Source organism: Arvicola amphibius, chromosome 5 (genome assembly GCF_903992535.2).
Source record: "Arvicola amphibius chromosome 5, mArvAmp1.2, whole genome shotgun sequence".
Classification (NCBI taxonomy): Eukaryota; Metazoa; Chordata; class Mammalia; order Rodentia; family Cricetidae; genus Arvicola; species Arvicola amphibius.
Window position 1 is genome coordinate 139,577,651 of NC_052051.1, and position 17,251 is coordinate 139,594,901.

Here is a 17,251-nt window from a genome sequence, read left to right on the forward strand (position 1 = left end):
GAGGCCCTTACAGAATAACGGGCAATTAGAGGCATGGAATTTTCCTCAGAATGCTAAACCTGATGATGTTCAGATGAAGACAAAATGCTAAAAGATAAGCTGCCAGTCACTTCCTGCAAAGAGACGGCTCGAGGTAAGTGGGTAAGACTAGACTCGAGGATGGAAAAACTTATAAATATGAATCCGAAGGCAGGATTTTAAAGCATTCAAAAATCCTTAGGTGCCCAAACCTCAGGAGTCAGATAATATTTAAAATGCATTTGAACTTAGTTATGGAAAAAGTCATTTTTCCCTGGATCATATTATACAAGGGTTTATAGAATTCCCAGTGACTTCCCTATTTCTATGTCAAATTTGCAATAACAATTAGCCACTTGCTATCTGTTGGCCATGATTTATAGAGTGTAAGAAATATAGATCTCTCCCATAATTAAATAGAAACTTTTCACAGGGCTAAAAGAATCTGCATTTTTTACATATGCCAAACCCAGAGGGAAAAATCCTCTGGCTTTAATCTAAAGAGAAGAAATGTCACTGGCCCAAACATTCCACTTTTCTGTCACTTTTCCGAACAGGGAAGTTCAGGGTCTTCATTAATCACCTAATAACACTGCACAACATCAGTCAAGGTGGGACGGATGTGGATCCACAAAGAACTCTGACAGATGGGTCCAGACTTGGTCCCAAAGACTGGGCATTTTAGTTAGTTGCATTTTCAGTAAACCAGCTTGCTGGCCACAGATGCTCACATCTCCAATTCTGGTTAGGGCACAAACTGAGGAAAGCAGGGGTCCCTTCCCTCCTGGGCACAGTTAACAGATCTAGAACCTGCTTCTCGTAGGGCAGAGTAAAGCCAACATGGTCAACTGCCACCTTCCTCTTGCCTCCATCTATTAAGAGGAAAGGCCCTCTTTGAGGGAACACGTTCTAACTGCACAGCCAACTGTAGAAAGGTGCTTAGCTGGACTAGAAAGGGGCATTCTGTGTTCAATGGCATGAAAGGGTTAACACTGGCACTTCAGACTAGCAGTTAGCCAAAGCTCCTCCATTCACCCGTCCTGTGCATAGACCTGTGGCCGTGGTGTGTGAGCCGATCCGTGGGATGTTTAAGGAACACAATGGACCAAGCTGGGTTGCCTGCAGAAAGGAGAAACGGTGGCTCCATCTGGCCAATGTCACCAGCAGAACAGAGCAACTGGTTCATCTAGAGTTCAGGTCTAGACATTTGTATTTGGCTATTTTATGACAGGGCCTTTAGGAATCCAGAGCACTGGGATTTATTATTTCTTCTCATCAATTTCAGCTACTTTGCATTAGGGATTTATTTCTTTGGACTGTTTAGTCTTCTATAAAAATTATACCAGATTTTTAATATAGATCCCCAGGCAGTAAGAAATATCAGTGTTTCTTCAAGTTTGGGAATAACAAGAAGTATAGTAAAATGGTAATAATAGTAATAATTATGATAGATGGATATGTAGATGATAGATAGATTAATAGATACATGGGTGCAAGCATACATACAGTCACACAGACATTCCTAAAGACATTTGTTTCCAAAAGCCAAATCTTGTCCATAGCATATCATCAGCCCAAAACCTATTATAAAACTACATAATTAAAACTACAAGTATAGGAAATGTAATATTCTCTATGCATTAATTATTCCTATAATTCTGTCTCTTTCAAATCAGAACTAAAAATCATACCCAAATCATTATCAGGGGACAATACACTTTCTTCTTGGCATTTTCTTGGCTTCTTTTATACTTTATGGTCTAAGGAAAGCAAAAATAAGGCAAATGCCCAATCAAAAGCATTGTATCACACGCACAACAAGATCAGCTTTTCCTCCTTTCTCCTGCATGGCAAGTGGATCCTGTAACTTTTTCAGTCCCACCGCAAACCTGCCACTTGCATTATGGGTTCTGACTAAAGCCGAAGTCTACCATTTTCAAAGTGTACTTGAAAAACGACCAGAAAGAATGGGATCCCCCTCCCTTTAAAGGCAACACCATGAACAAGTAATTGAGAAACTCTCGGAATACTGAGCACCGCCTAGTAAAACACATGCCGTAGGCAAAATATCAGATTTCTTTCCCAGCTGTCCAGGATCCCATTAGTACACTTTACCCTATCTCTCCTCCGCTATAATTAGGACGGCTCAGGGTTTATCTGGGCCTTCTGTCAAAGCCAGATTTCCTTCTGCTGCCGAAACAGCAGCTGCCATTCACAACTACTCCGACGGCCTGGAATATTTATTTTGATTTACATTATAGTACAAGAATTGTGAGTTTGAAGTGACAAACACCACATACACACACACACACACACACACACACACACACACACACACACAACGTTTCCTCTCTCCGTTTAAAAACAAAACAAAATAAACAAAACAAAGCAGGTCTTACCTGAAGATGGTCAGTCTGGTCTGATATCCGGCTTGCTTCAAATATTTGATTAAACAGCTTCCCTCCTCTCCCCAAGCTTGTGGCCCCTTCCTTCGGAAGTGGGTCTGCCGGTGGCCGCCAAGAGGTTTTGGAGTCTTGCTCTGCAGGAAGCGGAATACACGGTTCTGCATGGAAGTGGGAATTCCAGCCAGCAGCTCCTGCCTCGGTGTGTGTGGGCTCTTGTCCATAGTTCCCAGTTAAGGGGTGCCTAGTCGGTTCCTTGGGGAGCAGATCAAGCGTGTCTTTTGGAGCATGGTCTTTCAGTAGCTGCTTCTTGGCATTTGCCTTCATTCCGGGCCGCCTCGCCCTGGTGGGTCTTGGGGCAGCCTTTCTGCTGCCCGGATGCTTTTCATCTGATCCTTCCCCAGCCAGGCTTTTAAAACCCTGCTTCACCTCTGACTTTTCTAACCCCCCAGACGAGGGCCTCACCCCTGCCTCTGTCTCTGCCTTGTCCATGGTTTGCAGACTGTCACTGGAGAATTCCTCTCTTGCTTCAGGGTTGTCTCTGGTTTCCCCCCGAATTCCTGGACAATCATGTCCAACAGCCTCGGAAGCAGTAGGGAGTGGAGCCCTCCCCGGTTCAGTCATCTTAGCCGTTCCATCCTGGTGAGGTCCCAGAGTAAGAGTCATTCCTGCATTCAGGGGTAAGGGACTGTGCCTGGAGGCGCCGCTGCTCCTGACCCCCACTTCCTGGGGTTGTGAGTGATAAGGACACAAGCCAGTGGTGGCATTCATAGGCCCCATGTCACCCGACACCCGAGGCCCACAACCCATTTCACTGAGGAAATGCTCACGCCCACCCAGACCACACTCATTGAATGCCATCTCTTCGTCATCGCTTTCTAATAAAAAAACTCGGTCAGTCCCCAGCAGGCTACTTTGCCAAACGGCATTAGAGTAATCTGTCATAACATCGGAACATTCCAGATACTCCAGGTCATCATCCGAAAACTCCTCCGTGTAGGTTAGGGTTATCTCTGGGCAAAGTTCATAGTCACTGTCAGAGTCTTCGCTGGAAACCTGTGGACTGGGCTGCACACTGATGGAGTTGCTGTCACCTGGGTAAGGACACAGGGTGGCCTCCGGCAGTGGGAGACTAAAACTGATGTATTTCTGTGCTCTGGGGTTTTGATGACGAGGGGTGACACCCTCCTCATTAGCCCCTTCGCTACCTAGGTCATCACCAAATAACCCCGGCTCAGTTGCATGCCCTGTCCTATGCTGACATACATCTTGTTTTCCAGTAGTGTTATTTGAATGAAAGGAATTTTCTTGTGTGTTATCCGAATTGTACGGCTCTATCCTTTGTCTTGTCTCTTTAACATCTAGAGAATTCTCAGAATTGGAAGCACCAGAGTCATAAATGGCCTCTATGTGGGGCAAACATGAATGGTTGGATGTGTGGGGGGAGGAATCAGCTGACATGCAACCCCCCACACTTTCTCCTCCCTTACAAGGGCTCCATTTCTCGTCTGTGTGCTTTATGCCATCGCCTTCATGTCTCTCTGTTTCACGTTTGCCAGCCGCATCCCTGCCACCTCCTGGCTCAGGAGACACTTGTGCGTCCTGCAGACACTGGACCTCAATGGATGCCGAGCAGCAGATCATCCCCATGCAGCTTCTTGCAGAGATTTGATAAACAGCAGCATCGCTCTGGGTACAGCTAGAAAAAGGACAAACAGGTAAGTGTGGTGACATTTGTCACATCTTGCTGTTTGAGAAAATGGCCAGCTCTGAAAATACTGAGAAGGAGGAAATATATATATGTATATATGTATATATATATAGAGAGAGAGTCTATTTTTATTTTACTGTTTAAGTTAGCTTTAGTGCTCTTGAATTTCAAACAGCATTGTGTGCGAGAGGCATTCTATACAAATAATAAAGGCATTCTATATCAATGTTCTCAAACAATGCCTGCAGTAGCTCTTTTTAAAGACTGTAGAAGACACATAACTTTAAAAAAAGAGAAAGAAAGGAAAGTTTTACTTTTTTGAGACTATACTATAGCTGTGTCATTTCCCCTTCCATTTCCTCCCTCCAAGAAGTGGGATTTCTTGTCAAAGAAACTATACAACACCATAATGGGGTTGTATGTCGGAAGGTCGGTGCCATTTCCTCCTTAATAGGACTGAAAAATCTAACTCACAGCCGTGAGCTTCACTGCTGGAAATGTGTGTCCACATGTCACCTTGACTAATGTGGATCAAGTCAGGTGTCCAGCTTTGGCCCAGCAGGGGAGAGCTCTGAATCACGCTAAGCTAAGCTTGCACTCCCTGTTCCAAGAGGGACAGCGCTCCTATGGCTCGGCTCTTTCCTCTCTTGACTGGAGCCACAAGGAGCCTGCACCTGACAGGCCTCACTGACTTGTTCCCTGCAGGGAGCCTTCCGAGAGACTTAGATTTTCACCGTCTGTTTTCTGTCTAAAATGTGTACAGTTATCTAACTCAGGTGGGCTGAATTAGACAGATAGATAGGGGTACTTCTGACCCTGTAGTTCTGAGTCCCTCTTCACCCTCCCTTGGCGGGGGGACCCTTTGTCTTCTTGCCCTATATATGTTCATAAGCCTTCAATCATGGGAGTTTGGTGGGGGTGGGGGAGCACTCACTCACCTATTCAGTTACAACTTCAAGGACGCTTTATTTAGATGGTAGTCAGTTTCTAGATGGATTGATCGTGGTCATGACCGACACTCTGCCTTGGAGGACATCCTGGGGAGCTAAGTTTAGGGCAGCAGTCTATTTTACAAGCTTATTATGGAAGAGTGTGGGGGACTCTAGGAAGCAGAAAGCTCTTTGCCCGGAGTATTCTTCAAGAATATGAAAGTGTCAAGGTCGAGTAGCCTTTAGTTTCCCCCAGCGTGAGCATAAGTATCCTAAAAGCTTGCCAGGCATGGGGGTTCACACCTGTAACTCTGGCGCTGGGAAGGCTAAGATAACGGACGGCAGCAAGATCAAGGCCACAACAGACTATAAAGAAAGACCATGTTTCAAAAAAAACAAAAACAAAAACAAAAAACAAAAAACAAAAAAAAATGGAAAGGGAGGGATCCTTAGAACTCTATTTAAAATTCCTAAATCAAAGGCTGAAGAGATGACTCTGCAGCTAATAGCATAGTCTGCTCTTCCAGAGGACCCAAGTTCAATCCCTGGCATCCACATCTGTAACTCCAGTCTCAGGAGATCTGATGCCTTCTTTTGGTCCCCACAGACACCAGGCATCCACATGCTACACAGACATGCATGGAAACAAAACACCTATACACATTAAACAGATAAGTAAAATTACTTTTTAAAAAGAACATTGAGTTTCATAAGTCACAACTTCTAGATGGAGGAATTAAAATGTGTTTTCAAAGATAGGAGTCATTCCCATGTAACGGCCACCCAACCCCCTCCAGTCCACTGCTTCCCTTTCTTCGTTAGTTAGGCTCCAGTCTGTCCAGCTAAACTGTCATCTGAGGAAAAGCAACCTTTGCAGAGTATCCTATTATACCCACCATTCCCTTCGTGAGCCTTCTCGATTAATTCCTGGAGATCTGTCCTCAGTTATGGGTTTACAGGGAACATCAAAGACCATTGTGGACAACAGGAAAATCCTATGTAGTTCAGCCATTCTGACCTATGGGTGCCAGGAAAACCCTGAAGGGACTATGACCAATGGAGAGAGATGTGGAAAGAAAGCAAGGCCAGGAGGCACACAGAGCCACACATAGAAGACGAGCAATTGATCAAGATCTGAGGAGAAGCAGGTGTGGTGGCACACGCCTAACCCGAGCACTTGGGAGGCTGAGGCAGAAAGATCACAAACCGAAAGCCTGGTTTTGCCTACAAATACTCATTTATATCAAGGAGAGAAAATAAATATAATCTTCGATAAATGGCAAAAGTAACCATATTGAAAATAAGTTAATAATTGAATTGGCTATATCAGATTGTCATGGTTTAGTTAAAATAATTTAAAGCACATATTTCAGTTAATATCAAATTTCTACTCCTCCCTCCATACCCTGAGTAGAGAGGAAAAGGAATTGGACTTAAGAAGGACCAACTTTCCACTGGTTAATGGATGCTTTGTGTTTTGCTTTTTGGTTGATGTATCTTTGATCATTATCTTTAAGCATCCCACAGAAAGGGGGGGGAAACTGGGCATAATACCAGTATCTGTTGTATGCTTCTATGTTAAAACAATCTAGTTACAGCCACATGCAAAACTGGGGTGCAAATAAGTTAAGTAATTCCTCCATAATGATAAACTGGGATAAACCAGTGATCCATTGACCTCTGAAGCCTGGGTCTGTGTATGCGTCAAGAAAACTACCATTCAGAGAAAGGAAACAGTAAGGTAGAGAGAAAGTATTGTGTAAATGAAGCATTTCTATCCAAAGTCTCCATCCTACTCTGCCGCTTAGCAATCCTGTGGGAAACATGTGTTGATACCTGGCATTTTGTTGAGAGCTGAAGAGAGTCAAGGAGATGGGCGAGATCTCGCATCTATCACCGGCAGCCTCAGAGAGCCTCAGAGAGCCATTCCGTGCAAGGCTATATTCTGGAGTGGGCAAGATAGCTCAAAGAAAGGACTTCAGTGGTAGCCAGCTAAAATGTGAGGCTAATGGGCATACAGAAACTGCAAAAGATGCTGGCAGAGAGACCTATAGACCCCGAGGTGATTCCTAAAACCCCAAGAAGGAATTCCCAGAACAGGCTTTCGCAGGGCGATGGCTTTGCCTGATCTCATCATGTATGCAGCCTCTTAGGCTGAGGGCATCATCTCTTTGATTTATAAGAAGAAAGCAAATTTATGCCTGGACCCCATGGCCAGAGATTCTGACTCAGTGGTTGAATCAAGGGGAAGATGAGATTGAATTTGGGGAGGAGAAGGCTACCTCCACCAATGGGATGAGGGTGCTGAGGAGGTGAATCCTGGAAATTCCTTGGGGTCACTGCTGCTGTGATGAAACACCATGAGCCAGAAGCAAGTTGGGGAGGAAAGGGTTTATTTGGCTTATACTTCCACATCACAGTTCATCATTGAAGGAACATTGTTTGAAACAGGATGTCTCGTTGATCACTGTGGCATGAGCTAGCTGGCCTGCAGGCTTCTGGGAATGCCTGTATCCACCACCCATCCTTCTTAGGCACCCTGGGATTAGACGCGGGTTACTCTGCCCTGCTTCACATAGGTCCTGGGGATCCGCAGACAGATCTTCACACCTGCAGGACAGTTTTGCACACTGACCCACCTACACTCCAGCCCCTTGTCCACTGCTTCTTGCCCAAGTAAAATCATTCTCTGGAAAACAAGTGTCTACTTCAGCTTGCAAATTAGATGATAATGCATATGCTCTTAGTCATAGCTTCAAGGAGTTCAGCAGTGGATTTTTTGTGAATATGTATTCTGTCTTTTAATATAGTTATCAAAAGGATTTTTACTGAATTGTTAAGATCTAATAAAATTGGTCAAGTTTAATATGTTCACAGAGTTGATGTTAAATAATACTCCATTGTTTTTAACCACAGCTATATGGCAGTGAAGGAAGTCAGGGTAGGACCTCAAACAGGGCAGGAATCTCAAGGCAGGGACTGATGTAGAGGCCATGAAGGAATGCTGCTTACTGGCTTGCTCCTCATGGCTTGCCCAGCCTGTTTTCTTATAAAATCCCAGACCACTAGCCCAGGGATGGCACCACCAACATGGGCCCTCCACCATGGATCACTGATAAGAAAATACCCTACAGGCTTGCCTGCAGCCTGGTCTTATGGAGGCATTTTCTCAGTTGAGGATCCCTCCTCTCTGATGACTCTAGCTTGTGTCAATGTCAAATTGACTCAAAAGAAGCCAGCATATAAGGCTGTACACACCTGTAATTCTGGCCCTTGAGAGGTAGAGGGAAGAGGATAAAATATCAAGGTCATTCTCAGATTCACAATAAGTTGGCGGCCAATCTGGGGCACATGAAATCCTGACCGAAACACACAATATCAGGACAGGGAATCCCATGTGGGTTGAAAACTGAGTTATCCCAGCCATAGCTGCTGTTCTTCCTCAGTGTCTGCTCTGAGGCCACTTCCCTGATGCCAAGCATCCTCCCACCCATTGCTGAGAATTAAACTGTGCCTCCTGGCTAGAGGTAAAACTTAGACTCCCTCTAGATCTGGAATGTGAGACACCACCCTAGGCCAGGGCCATTCCACTTCATCGCATACCCAGATTTCCAGTGGAGGAGAGCAAGGGCTGGGAAGAAAATGTCTGCAGGGTCTTCTCCCTGCAGCCAGGCTGTGGTTTGCCTGAGCCATGCCTAGGCATGCCACGAGGAGAGAAGAGAGGACATAACTCAGTAAATAACTCCGTGATGACAACTGTGTCCTTACCTTGTCACAGAACCAGGTTAAGGTCATTCTATTTTCTTAGGCTGTGTCTGTATTTTAATCCCTGGCTCCCTATTGCTGTCATTGATCTTCATTACGTTATTCGAAATAGCTAAAGAAAGGAGAAGAAACTGGGTTATTTCTTCCTTCCATCTTCCTTCCCCTCCTCTTCTTCCTCCTCCTTGTCTTTTTCCTTTTTTCTTCTCCCCTTCTCCTTCTCCTGCTTCTTTTCCTTCTTCTCCTTTGTTTCTCCTTCTTCTCCTTCTTTTCTCCTTCTCTTTCTTCTCCTCCATTTCTCCTTCTTCTCCTTTGTTTCTTCTCCTTTTCTCCTTCTCCTCCTTCTCCTTTGTTTCTCCTCCTTCTCCTTTGTTTCTTCTTCTCCTTCTCCTCCTCCTTCTTCTATGTTGGGAATCAAACCCAGGACTTTGTGCATATTTAGCATATGCTATCCCACTGAACTATGCCCTCAGCCCAAAGCTTTGGATTTTTCCAGGCCTCACGCCTGTGCTTGTCATAGTAATACAATTACAGTGCCAGAGACACATAGAACTCCCTTGTTGTATTTTCTATAACCAGCTAAGAACATTTCAAAGTGAATGAGGAAATCACTGATCATATCTTCACCAACCCACTCAGTAATCTAGCCAACCAATGGGTTGAACCATACAACTAAAGAGCTAGAAGGAAGCTAGGAGCTGTGACCAGGCCCATTTGGCCCTCAGCCACATCTGTCTTTCTACTGTTCTGCTCTATGACACCAGGGCTGACTTCTTGCAGCTGGACCTCCCTGGGTCCCAGATGGCTGAATTTTTGCTGTATACAAGCAAAGAAAGACAGGGGACTAATGGGTAGGAGGAAGGGAGAAGCTAGCCTTGGGCATCTTTCCAGGTTGCGTGTGTTTTGCAGCTCTGGGTACCAGGGACCACCCACCTATGGTCTGTGATGAACCTCGTTATTACTCTTCCCATTGTTTCCCATTGGTGGCTTCCTGAGGATATTGATCTCTGGGTGATCTCCCTGTTCCCTGTTTGACTCAATCCCTATTGTAATCCTGCACCAAATGCTTGGAAATGAGGTTTCGTCTTTCCTCATAGATGGAGAAATGACATATTCAGTAGATCTTGGATATGAGACCTGGGGAAGATGTGACTTGCCTTCAGTGACTCAGATGAAAACCTGATAGGGAATGTCTATTATACACACTGTGTGTGTGTGTGTGTGTGTGTGTGTGTGTGTGTGTGTGTGTGTGTGTTACTCTTCTATTGCTGTGATAAAACACTATGATCAGGGCAACTTACAGAAGAAACAGTTTGTTTGGGCTTACTGATCCAGAAGGATAAAAGCCCATGATGGCAGAGAGGCGATATGGTGGTTTTACACCTTGAACTGAAAACAGGAAGCAGAGAGCAAACTGGGAATGACACTTGGCTTTGAAACACCAAAGCCAGCCCTAGTGATATACTTCCTCCAGCAAAACCACACCTCCAAAGCCTACCCAAACAGTGTCACCAGCTGAGGACAAAGTTTTCAAACATCTGGGCCTATTGAAGACATTACCATTTAAGCCACCACAGTGTGTTAGCCACAAGATAGGGAAAAAATGGTTAATTGCTATAGAACCTACCTTCCCATCTGATAGGGAAATGAAATGTCTATATAAATAGCTAAAATATAAGAGCCACTAAAAGTCATGTCAACTGCATGGATTCTGGACCAGACAACAGAGAGAGTGGAGGTTTCTTGGGTACTGAAGCAGGAGTAGGAAATGCATAGTTTTGAAAGGAAAGATGGCATTTTCTTGGGACTGGGAGGGTAGAGATCGACCCAGACAGAAGAACTGAGAAGGGGGGAATATCTAGATGCTCACAAGAAACATTTAACCATTCCTTATTTAGAGTAAGGGACAGGGATAGATAGGCACATAGGGAAATCCCATCATTTACTATTCAATCAGGATCCTTGATTTTAATCAGTGTGGGAGGGGCAGGAGAGTATGCCTGAGAATGTATGTATGGGCGAATGCAGGGGTGCATGCATGTGTGTGTGTGGACACCTTAGGTCAACCTTAGGTGTCAATACTCAGGAGATGTCCACCTTGATTTCTGAGACAGTAGTTTGCTGATTAGGCCAGACTGTCTGGCCAGTGAGCTCCAGAGGCCCAACGTCTCCACCTCCCCAGCTGAGATTATAAATGTATGCCATCACACCCAACTGTTTTTTAAAAACATGAGTTCTAGGGATCAAAACCTCAGGTCCTGCCCTGAGCTGCCTCCCAGGGCACATTAAGGAGTGCAAAGGGGTCTTCTTAACACCCCAAATGACAGAGATGGGAACTCTGCTAGAAAAATTGATCCAGGTGAACTAAGAGATACAGTCACCAGCTAAGAAATGGCAGAGCCGAGATGGGGAAATGTCTTCCAACCTACACTGAGGGGTTTAGACCTAAGGCTCCAGTTTGCTGGAAAGCAGATTAAAGATCCAGTCAGGTCAGAATGGAAGACAGTTGTGTAAGATGCTCACTGCATTGAATACCACTGACCAGGGGTGGGGAGAGAAGGCTCTTCTTCTGCAAAAGGGCCTGCAGCCCTAATTGATCAGTAACGCCCAATTCTCCAATACAATCAACACTACGTTCCTAGCATAAGTCACAGGACTTGATAAAGGAAGTTTTAAAATTAGCATAAGATTTAGTCGCTCCTGCAAGGGAGCTGAGCTGCTACTTCGGGAATGAAATGAGAGCATGCATGATTTACAAACCCAAGTGTCATCAAATTCCAGCAGGCAAGCTGAGGCTTCTTGCCGTTAGCAGGGGAGAGGTCAAGGTGGCCTAGATCTTCAGGGAGTAGAGCTGGCACAGGGAACTTGAACCCAGTAGGGAAGGATTAAAGTTAGATTGTGTGGGAAACAAGGGAAGGCATTTCGGGTAGAGGGACTCTGCAGAGCAGTAGATGACTGGGTCATGCGGGAGGGTCTGCCAAACAATGCACAGCCCAGAAGACAGGGGCTACTGCATGGAGCATAGCACAGGAGACACAGCGGCATCAGGAACCATGTGAGCAAATTGCAGGGCAGGCCTGCTTTTACTATTCTCCAAGTGCCCTATGGCTAGGGGACAGCCGCCTGTGTGCCTGGAGTCACATATGTCACGTGCTGGGTGGCATTAGATAAGCTTCTCAACAGCTCTGGATGATAATGAATCTTCCACACTGGGAAATGACACAAAGTAAGGGACTTAATTGCTAGGAAGTGCTTAAAGCAAGACCAGCCTCCTGGAGTCAGTAGCCACCAGACCGGCTGAGCATTAAAAATACTTTTAAAAATGGTTTTTGGGCCGGGCGGTGGTGGCACACGCCTTTAATCCCAGCACTCGGGAGGCAGAGGCAGGCAGATCTCTGTGAGTTCGAGACCAGCCTGGTCTACAAGAGCTAGTTCCAGGACAGGCTCTAAAGCTGCAGAGAAACCCTGTCTCGAAAAACCAAAAAAAAAAAAATGGTTTTTGGCACATGTATATATGTATGTTCGGATGAATATACACATGTGTGAATAACACATGAACATGTGTGCACACGCATGTGGAGCCCAGAAGTCAACCTCAGGTCCCATTCTTCAGGAGTCATCTACCTTGTTTTGTTTTTTAAAAACAGGATCTCTTCCTGGGGCCTAGTGCCTGCTAATAAGGCTAAGACGGTCAGCGGTGTGAAGTGTTCCCAGCTCCCAGGTTCACCCTGTTGCGGATGTTCTTACCTCGGACGATGACCACATCACACTCCCCTTTCTCCCTCCACCTCTCTGCTCATGGCACACCACCAGAGAGATCTCCTTCCCTAGCCCTGCCTTCCCTCTACCTGTTTTTTTGTTGTTGTTGTTGTTGTTTTGTTTTGTTTTTTTAACCTGATGCATCATTTTCTTGCTGGCTTGTTACATGTCTGGCTCTTCATATTGCCCTTATCCCAGAAGACCAGGGACTCTAGTGTACATTGGTTTGTCACCAGTTTCTAGAATGGTCCCTGGCACATTGTAGACATTCAGTGAACCCTCATGTTTGGAGGAAGTGCTACCATCATTCCTACTGTACTGTGCTTCCCACCCACAGGTCAGTAGACTTTGTTTTGCAGGAAGAACTAATAAGATGTGCTTTTGTGAACCATATCATGGGCCTGGAGTCCTGGGAAACAGAGTGTTTAGGTTCCAAGTCTAGCTTTGATTCTAATTAGCTTTGTTACTTCACATGGGTCCTGTGATCTCTCTGGGCCTGCGCTGAATTGTAAGGTATACTTAAGTGGGGGATGGGAAGATGACTTAGTGGGTAAAAATGTTTGCTACATGAGCCTGCTCACCTGAACTTGGATCCCCAGAACCCACATAAAAGCTAGACACAGCAACAGAAATGTTTGAAATATCCTAGTGTACTCTTACGGGAAAACGGAAGATGGAGAGTGAGGGGAGCTCCAAAAGCCCGTGGGCTGTCTAACCTGACCTATGCATTGTCTCAAACAAGGTGGAAAGTTGAGGACCAATGCACAAAGGTTGTCTTCTGACCTCCATATGTGTGCTGTGACCCATGAATACCCACATGCATGGACAATACACACATAGACCTACACATATCACACACACATACACAGGTGGGGGGTTAAAGTGTAACAAGAGGGCCAAACCAATTGGATGTGACCAACAAAACTATAATTGGAGAGTAAGCGGGGCTGAGCATCCGTGTGGTTTGGTCTTCCAGTATCACGGAAAGCAAGACAATCCTCAGTTCGTGGGCTTCTCAAGCTTAACTGTTCTCATGAATCCCCTGAGGTCTTGTTAAAGTTCAGGCTTGGATTGGCTAGGTCTAGAGTTGGTGATGGGTTTCTGCCATGACAGCCAGGGATGCTGATGCTGATGATGAAATCAGTCAGCAAAGTCAGTCATTCCCAGCTCTGTTGACACCATGAGCTCAAGAAAGGTGAAAGCCCCCTTATGAGATTTTTCAGAAAACTGCCAGATGTCACTTGGCCTACTACTCAAGTTGGGCTGAATTCCCGGACGTTAGAGCCTGCAAGCTACAGCCATGTGTAAAGAATCCCATAGCTGTTCAGAATCGGTGTCACCTTTAAAATCAAGCAAGTAAATATCAAAACTAATTACTGGATCTAGGGAGGAAGAAGGAGCAAAACCGGAACCGAGAACTCTCTCATCACCTAAGCTGACTTAGCTAACGTGGGACCCTGAGTTCCATCCCCAGCACCACTAATAATAATGATAACAACCATGACAACAACAAACAGTAAGATTGTAAAAAGCCGGCTCAGACTTGCTCCGAGCAGGAGGGAAATCAATCCCAACTTAATTGCTTCTCTTTGCCTGCAGCTCTGTCAGGGCTTTGGTGCCTGTTGTGACCAGTTTCAGCTTCCTGACCAAGCAGCTCGTGTGTCAGCCTTGCTGGCATCAGGTACCCGCTAGGTAAATGAGGATAGAGCAGCAGCTGGCAGGCAAAGAGGTAAGCAGGGGGACAGTGTGGCAGGTAGCAGGAGACTGGTTAAGTGTAACCAGCAACTCTGATTGGAGGAAGAACACCCACCTGCTGGGGGGCAGCCAGCCCAGGGGATGCAGGATGCCAAGGACAGGGGCAGCCACAGAATGACTGGGAGCTTCTTACCTTGTTGCTCAAAGGACAAGAGTGACTAACCCAGTGGTGCTCTGTGGCTAGGGCAGGGAACCTTTGAAAGTGATTCAGTCTTCATAATGCCTTTATACAGCCACTTCTCCAAAATACTGGTAGCCAACCACCAGGAGGCCTCCACAACTCAAATCACATCCCCAGACTTGGGGAGCTATGTGTGGAATAGCTCTTTCCCTCCCTTTGGGCAAGTCCTGAAGACCAGAGCAAAACCCACTGGCTGCAACTGTAAGCAGGCCACAAAACTTCTTTGATTGCCAACTAAGAGACACTCATTTGGTGCTGGAACAGATAGGACAAGTCTTAGCTCCCATGGCACTTCCATTCCATGTGGGTCCCATACAAGGAAGCAGAGAGTCACAATGAGCAAAGTTGCAGGTAACTGTGCATCATGACTGGGAAGAGCCCAAATGTCCGTAAGCAGGTGACCAGATTAATACATTGTGGTTCCTCCACACACTGAAATGTGGAAACACAGCAAAAGGGATGAATTTACCATATGCCACACAGCAGGGATGATGCTCAGGATACTAACGTGGGGGTGAGGGTGGGGATGAGGAGGAAGGACAAATACGAGAGAACACACCATGCAATCTCATTTACAAAAAGTTCTACAAAATATAAACGCGTCTATGAGAACAGAAAGCACATGGGTTACTTTTTTTAAATTTGATTATTTAATATTTTGATGTCTGGCTTCTTGAATTCTTTTTTCTTTTTAATTTTTATTTATTTTTATTGAGCTATATATTTTTCTCCACTCCCTTTCTCTCCCCTTCTCTTCTACCCTTTCCCATAGTTCCCATGCTCCAAATTTACTTAGGAGATCTTGTCTTTTTCTACTTCCCATGTAGATTAGATTCATGTATGCCTCTCTTAGGGTCCTCATTGTTGTCTAGGTTCTTTGGGATTATGAATTGTAGGTTGGTTTTTCTTTGCCTTATGTCTAAAAGCCACTTATGAGTGATTACGCGTGATATTTGTCTTTCTGGGTCTGGGTTATCTCACTCAAATCTTAATCCCCAGTGTAGTGGTGTTTACAGATAGAATGTTTAGAAGTGATTTGGTTTAGATAAATTCATGAGGGTGGGGACCTTGTGACAGGATTAGTGCCCTTGCAAGAATGGACAGGAGGATCATGCTTTCTACCTCTTCCCCGTAAGAAGCTGGCATTCTGCAATTCAGGAAGATAGCCCACCCTTACTAGACCTTCACCAAACCGAGACCTTGACTACAGCACACACTAATCTTGAAATTCCCAACCTCCAGAATAATAAGAAACACATTTGTGTGTTTAAGCCATTCCATCTATGGCATTTTATTGGGTAGCCCAAGCTGATTAAAATAAGCAGCATCAAGTGGGGCGGTGGTGGTGCACTCCTTTAATCCAAGCACTCGGGAGGCAGAGGCAGGTGGATCTCTGTGAGTTCAAGGCCAGCCTGGTCTACAGAGCAAGTTCCAGGACAGACTCCAAAGCTACACAGAGAAACCCTGTCTTGAAAAACAAACAAACAAACAAAAAACATAAACGAATGAATGAATGAATAAATAAATAAATAAATAAATAAATAAATAAATAAATAAGCAGCATTGGTCAGACCACCCCTCATTCAAATCCTTCTCATAGGCCACCCCATCTCTAGGTTTATGTGTGGCATGTTATGGAAAGGGTTCTGAAAAGGTCCAGAGCTCTGGCTTTCTATTCAGCAGAGGTCCAGCTGAGCCTGGTTTTATGTTCCAGGGCTGGAGGTTCTACAACTGACCCAGTGTCATAGAACTCAGAGACAAAGGAGCCAGTACAAGGGAGAGGACAAGGCAGGAAGTCAAGGTGATAAAGCCCAGACCCAAACAAAATAGAGGCACAAGGTGACAGTTCTACCACAGAGTGAGGGTTTATCATGAACCAGAAGAGGCTAGAAGAAGTTTCTGGGCCCTAATATGCAACAGAGAAGGACTGCGGGTTTTGCTGAGATGTCATCAGCTGTAAGCCATGAGGGGGAGAAAATTTGTCTGAGGTGGCTCATTACCAAGACACTTGTTGACAAATGGACCCTGTGTTCCATCCTGTCTCTGTCCCCACAGTGCTGCACGCCCACATAGCTTTCTCCTCAGTCCTGTTCCAGTCTCTATAGTCCTGCCAACGCACAGGCCTGGTTTGGTTTCAGCTCGGCCACAATCATCCCATGCCCTCTTACTAAGAGTCTTGGTGGATGTTGGCCAAACACTCTTAAGTGCTAGAATGCTGTGGTTTCTGCCTCGGTGAGACTCTACATCTTTTCAATCCTCAGAAGCTCTGGGCTGTGACTCTCATGACAGAGGGGGACCAGGAATGTCCCTAACACTCCTGATCCGCTCTCAGTCCTCAGGTGACATCGATAGGAGGACCTTGCAAGAGACAGTGACTAGCGATGAGTGAGCCTTTCCCTGGTTGTACCAAGGTCTGAAAAGGGGCTCCTGAATCAATATGTTACCTACCGCCAAGACTCACAAGGTTTGTCCTAAAGGATTAGCATCATCGTGAGAAGAGCTACCAACCGTCTGTCTCTAGGAAGAGCTGAGTAAATGCGCTAAGGGCTGACCTATGATCATTCTCTGAGGTATTCGCCTACTGAAGTCACAACTGGGAAGTGATGATGGACAGTGAATTCTTCAAAGAGATCTATCATCCAGGAGACTAAATGGGAGATTCTCATCAGACCCTCAGAACCCATTCAAGTCAGACTCCAGGCATGGCAAGAGTAAATGGATATGAGGAACAGCT

The 17,251-nt window shown here is 45.4% G+C and overlaps 1 protein-coding gene across 1 annotated transcript in view; it reads right to left on the bottom strand.

Annotated features, from left to right (window-relative positions):
- The window catches only part of Alpk2 (alpha kinase 2), a 106,879-nt gene that overhangs the window by 76,045 nt on the left and 13,583 nt on the right, over nt 1-17,251 (bottom strand). Inside the window, exon 3 of the mRNA XM_038330954.1 lies at nt 2,418-4,119. Coding sequence (XP_038186882.1) covers nt 2,418-4,119 — 1,702 coding nt within the window. The remainder of the gene's footprint in view (nt 1-2,417; nt 4,120-17,251) is intronic.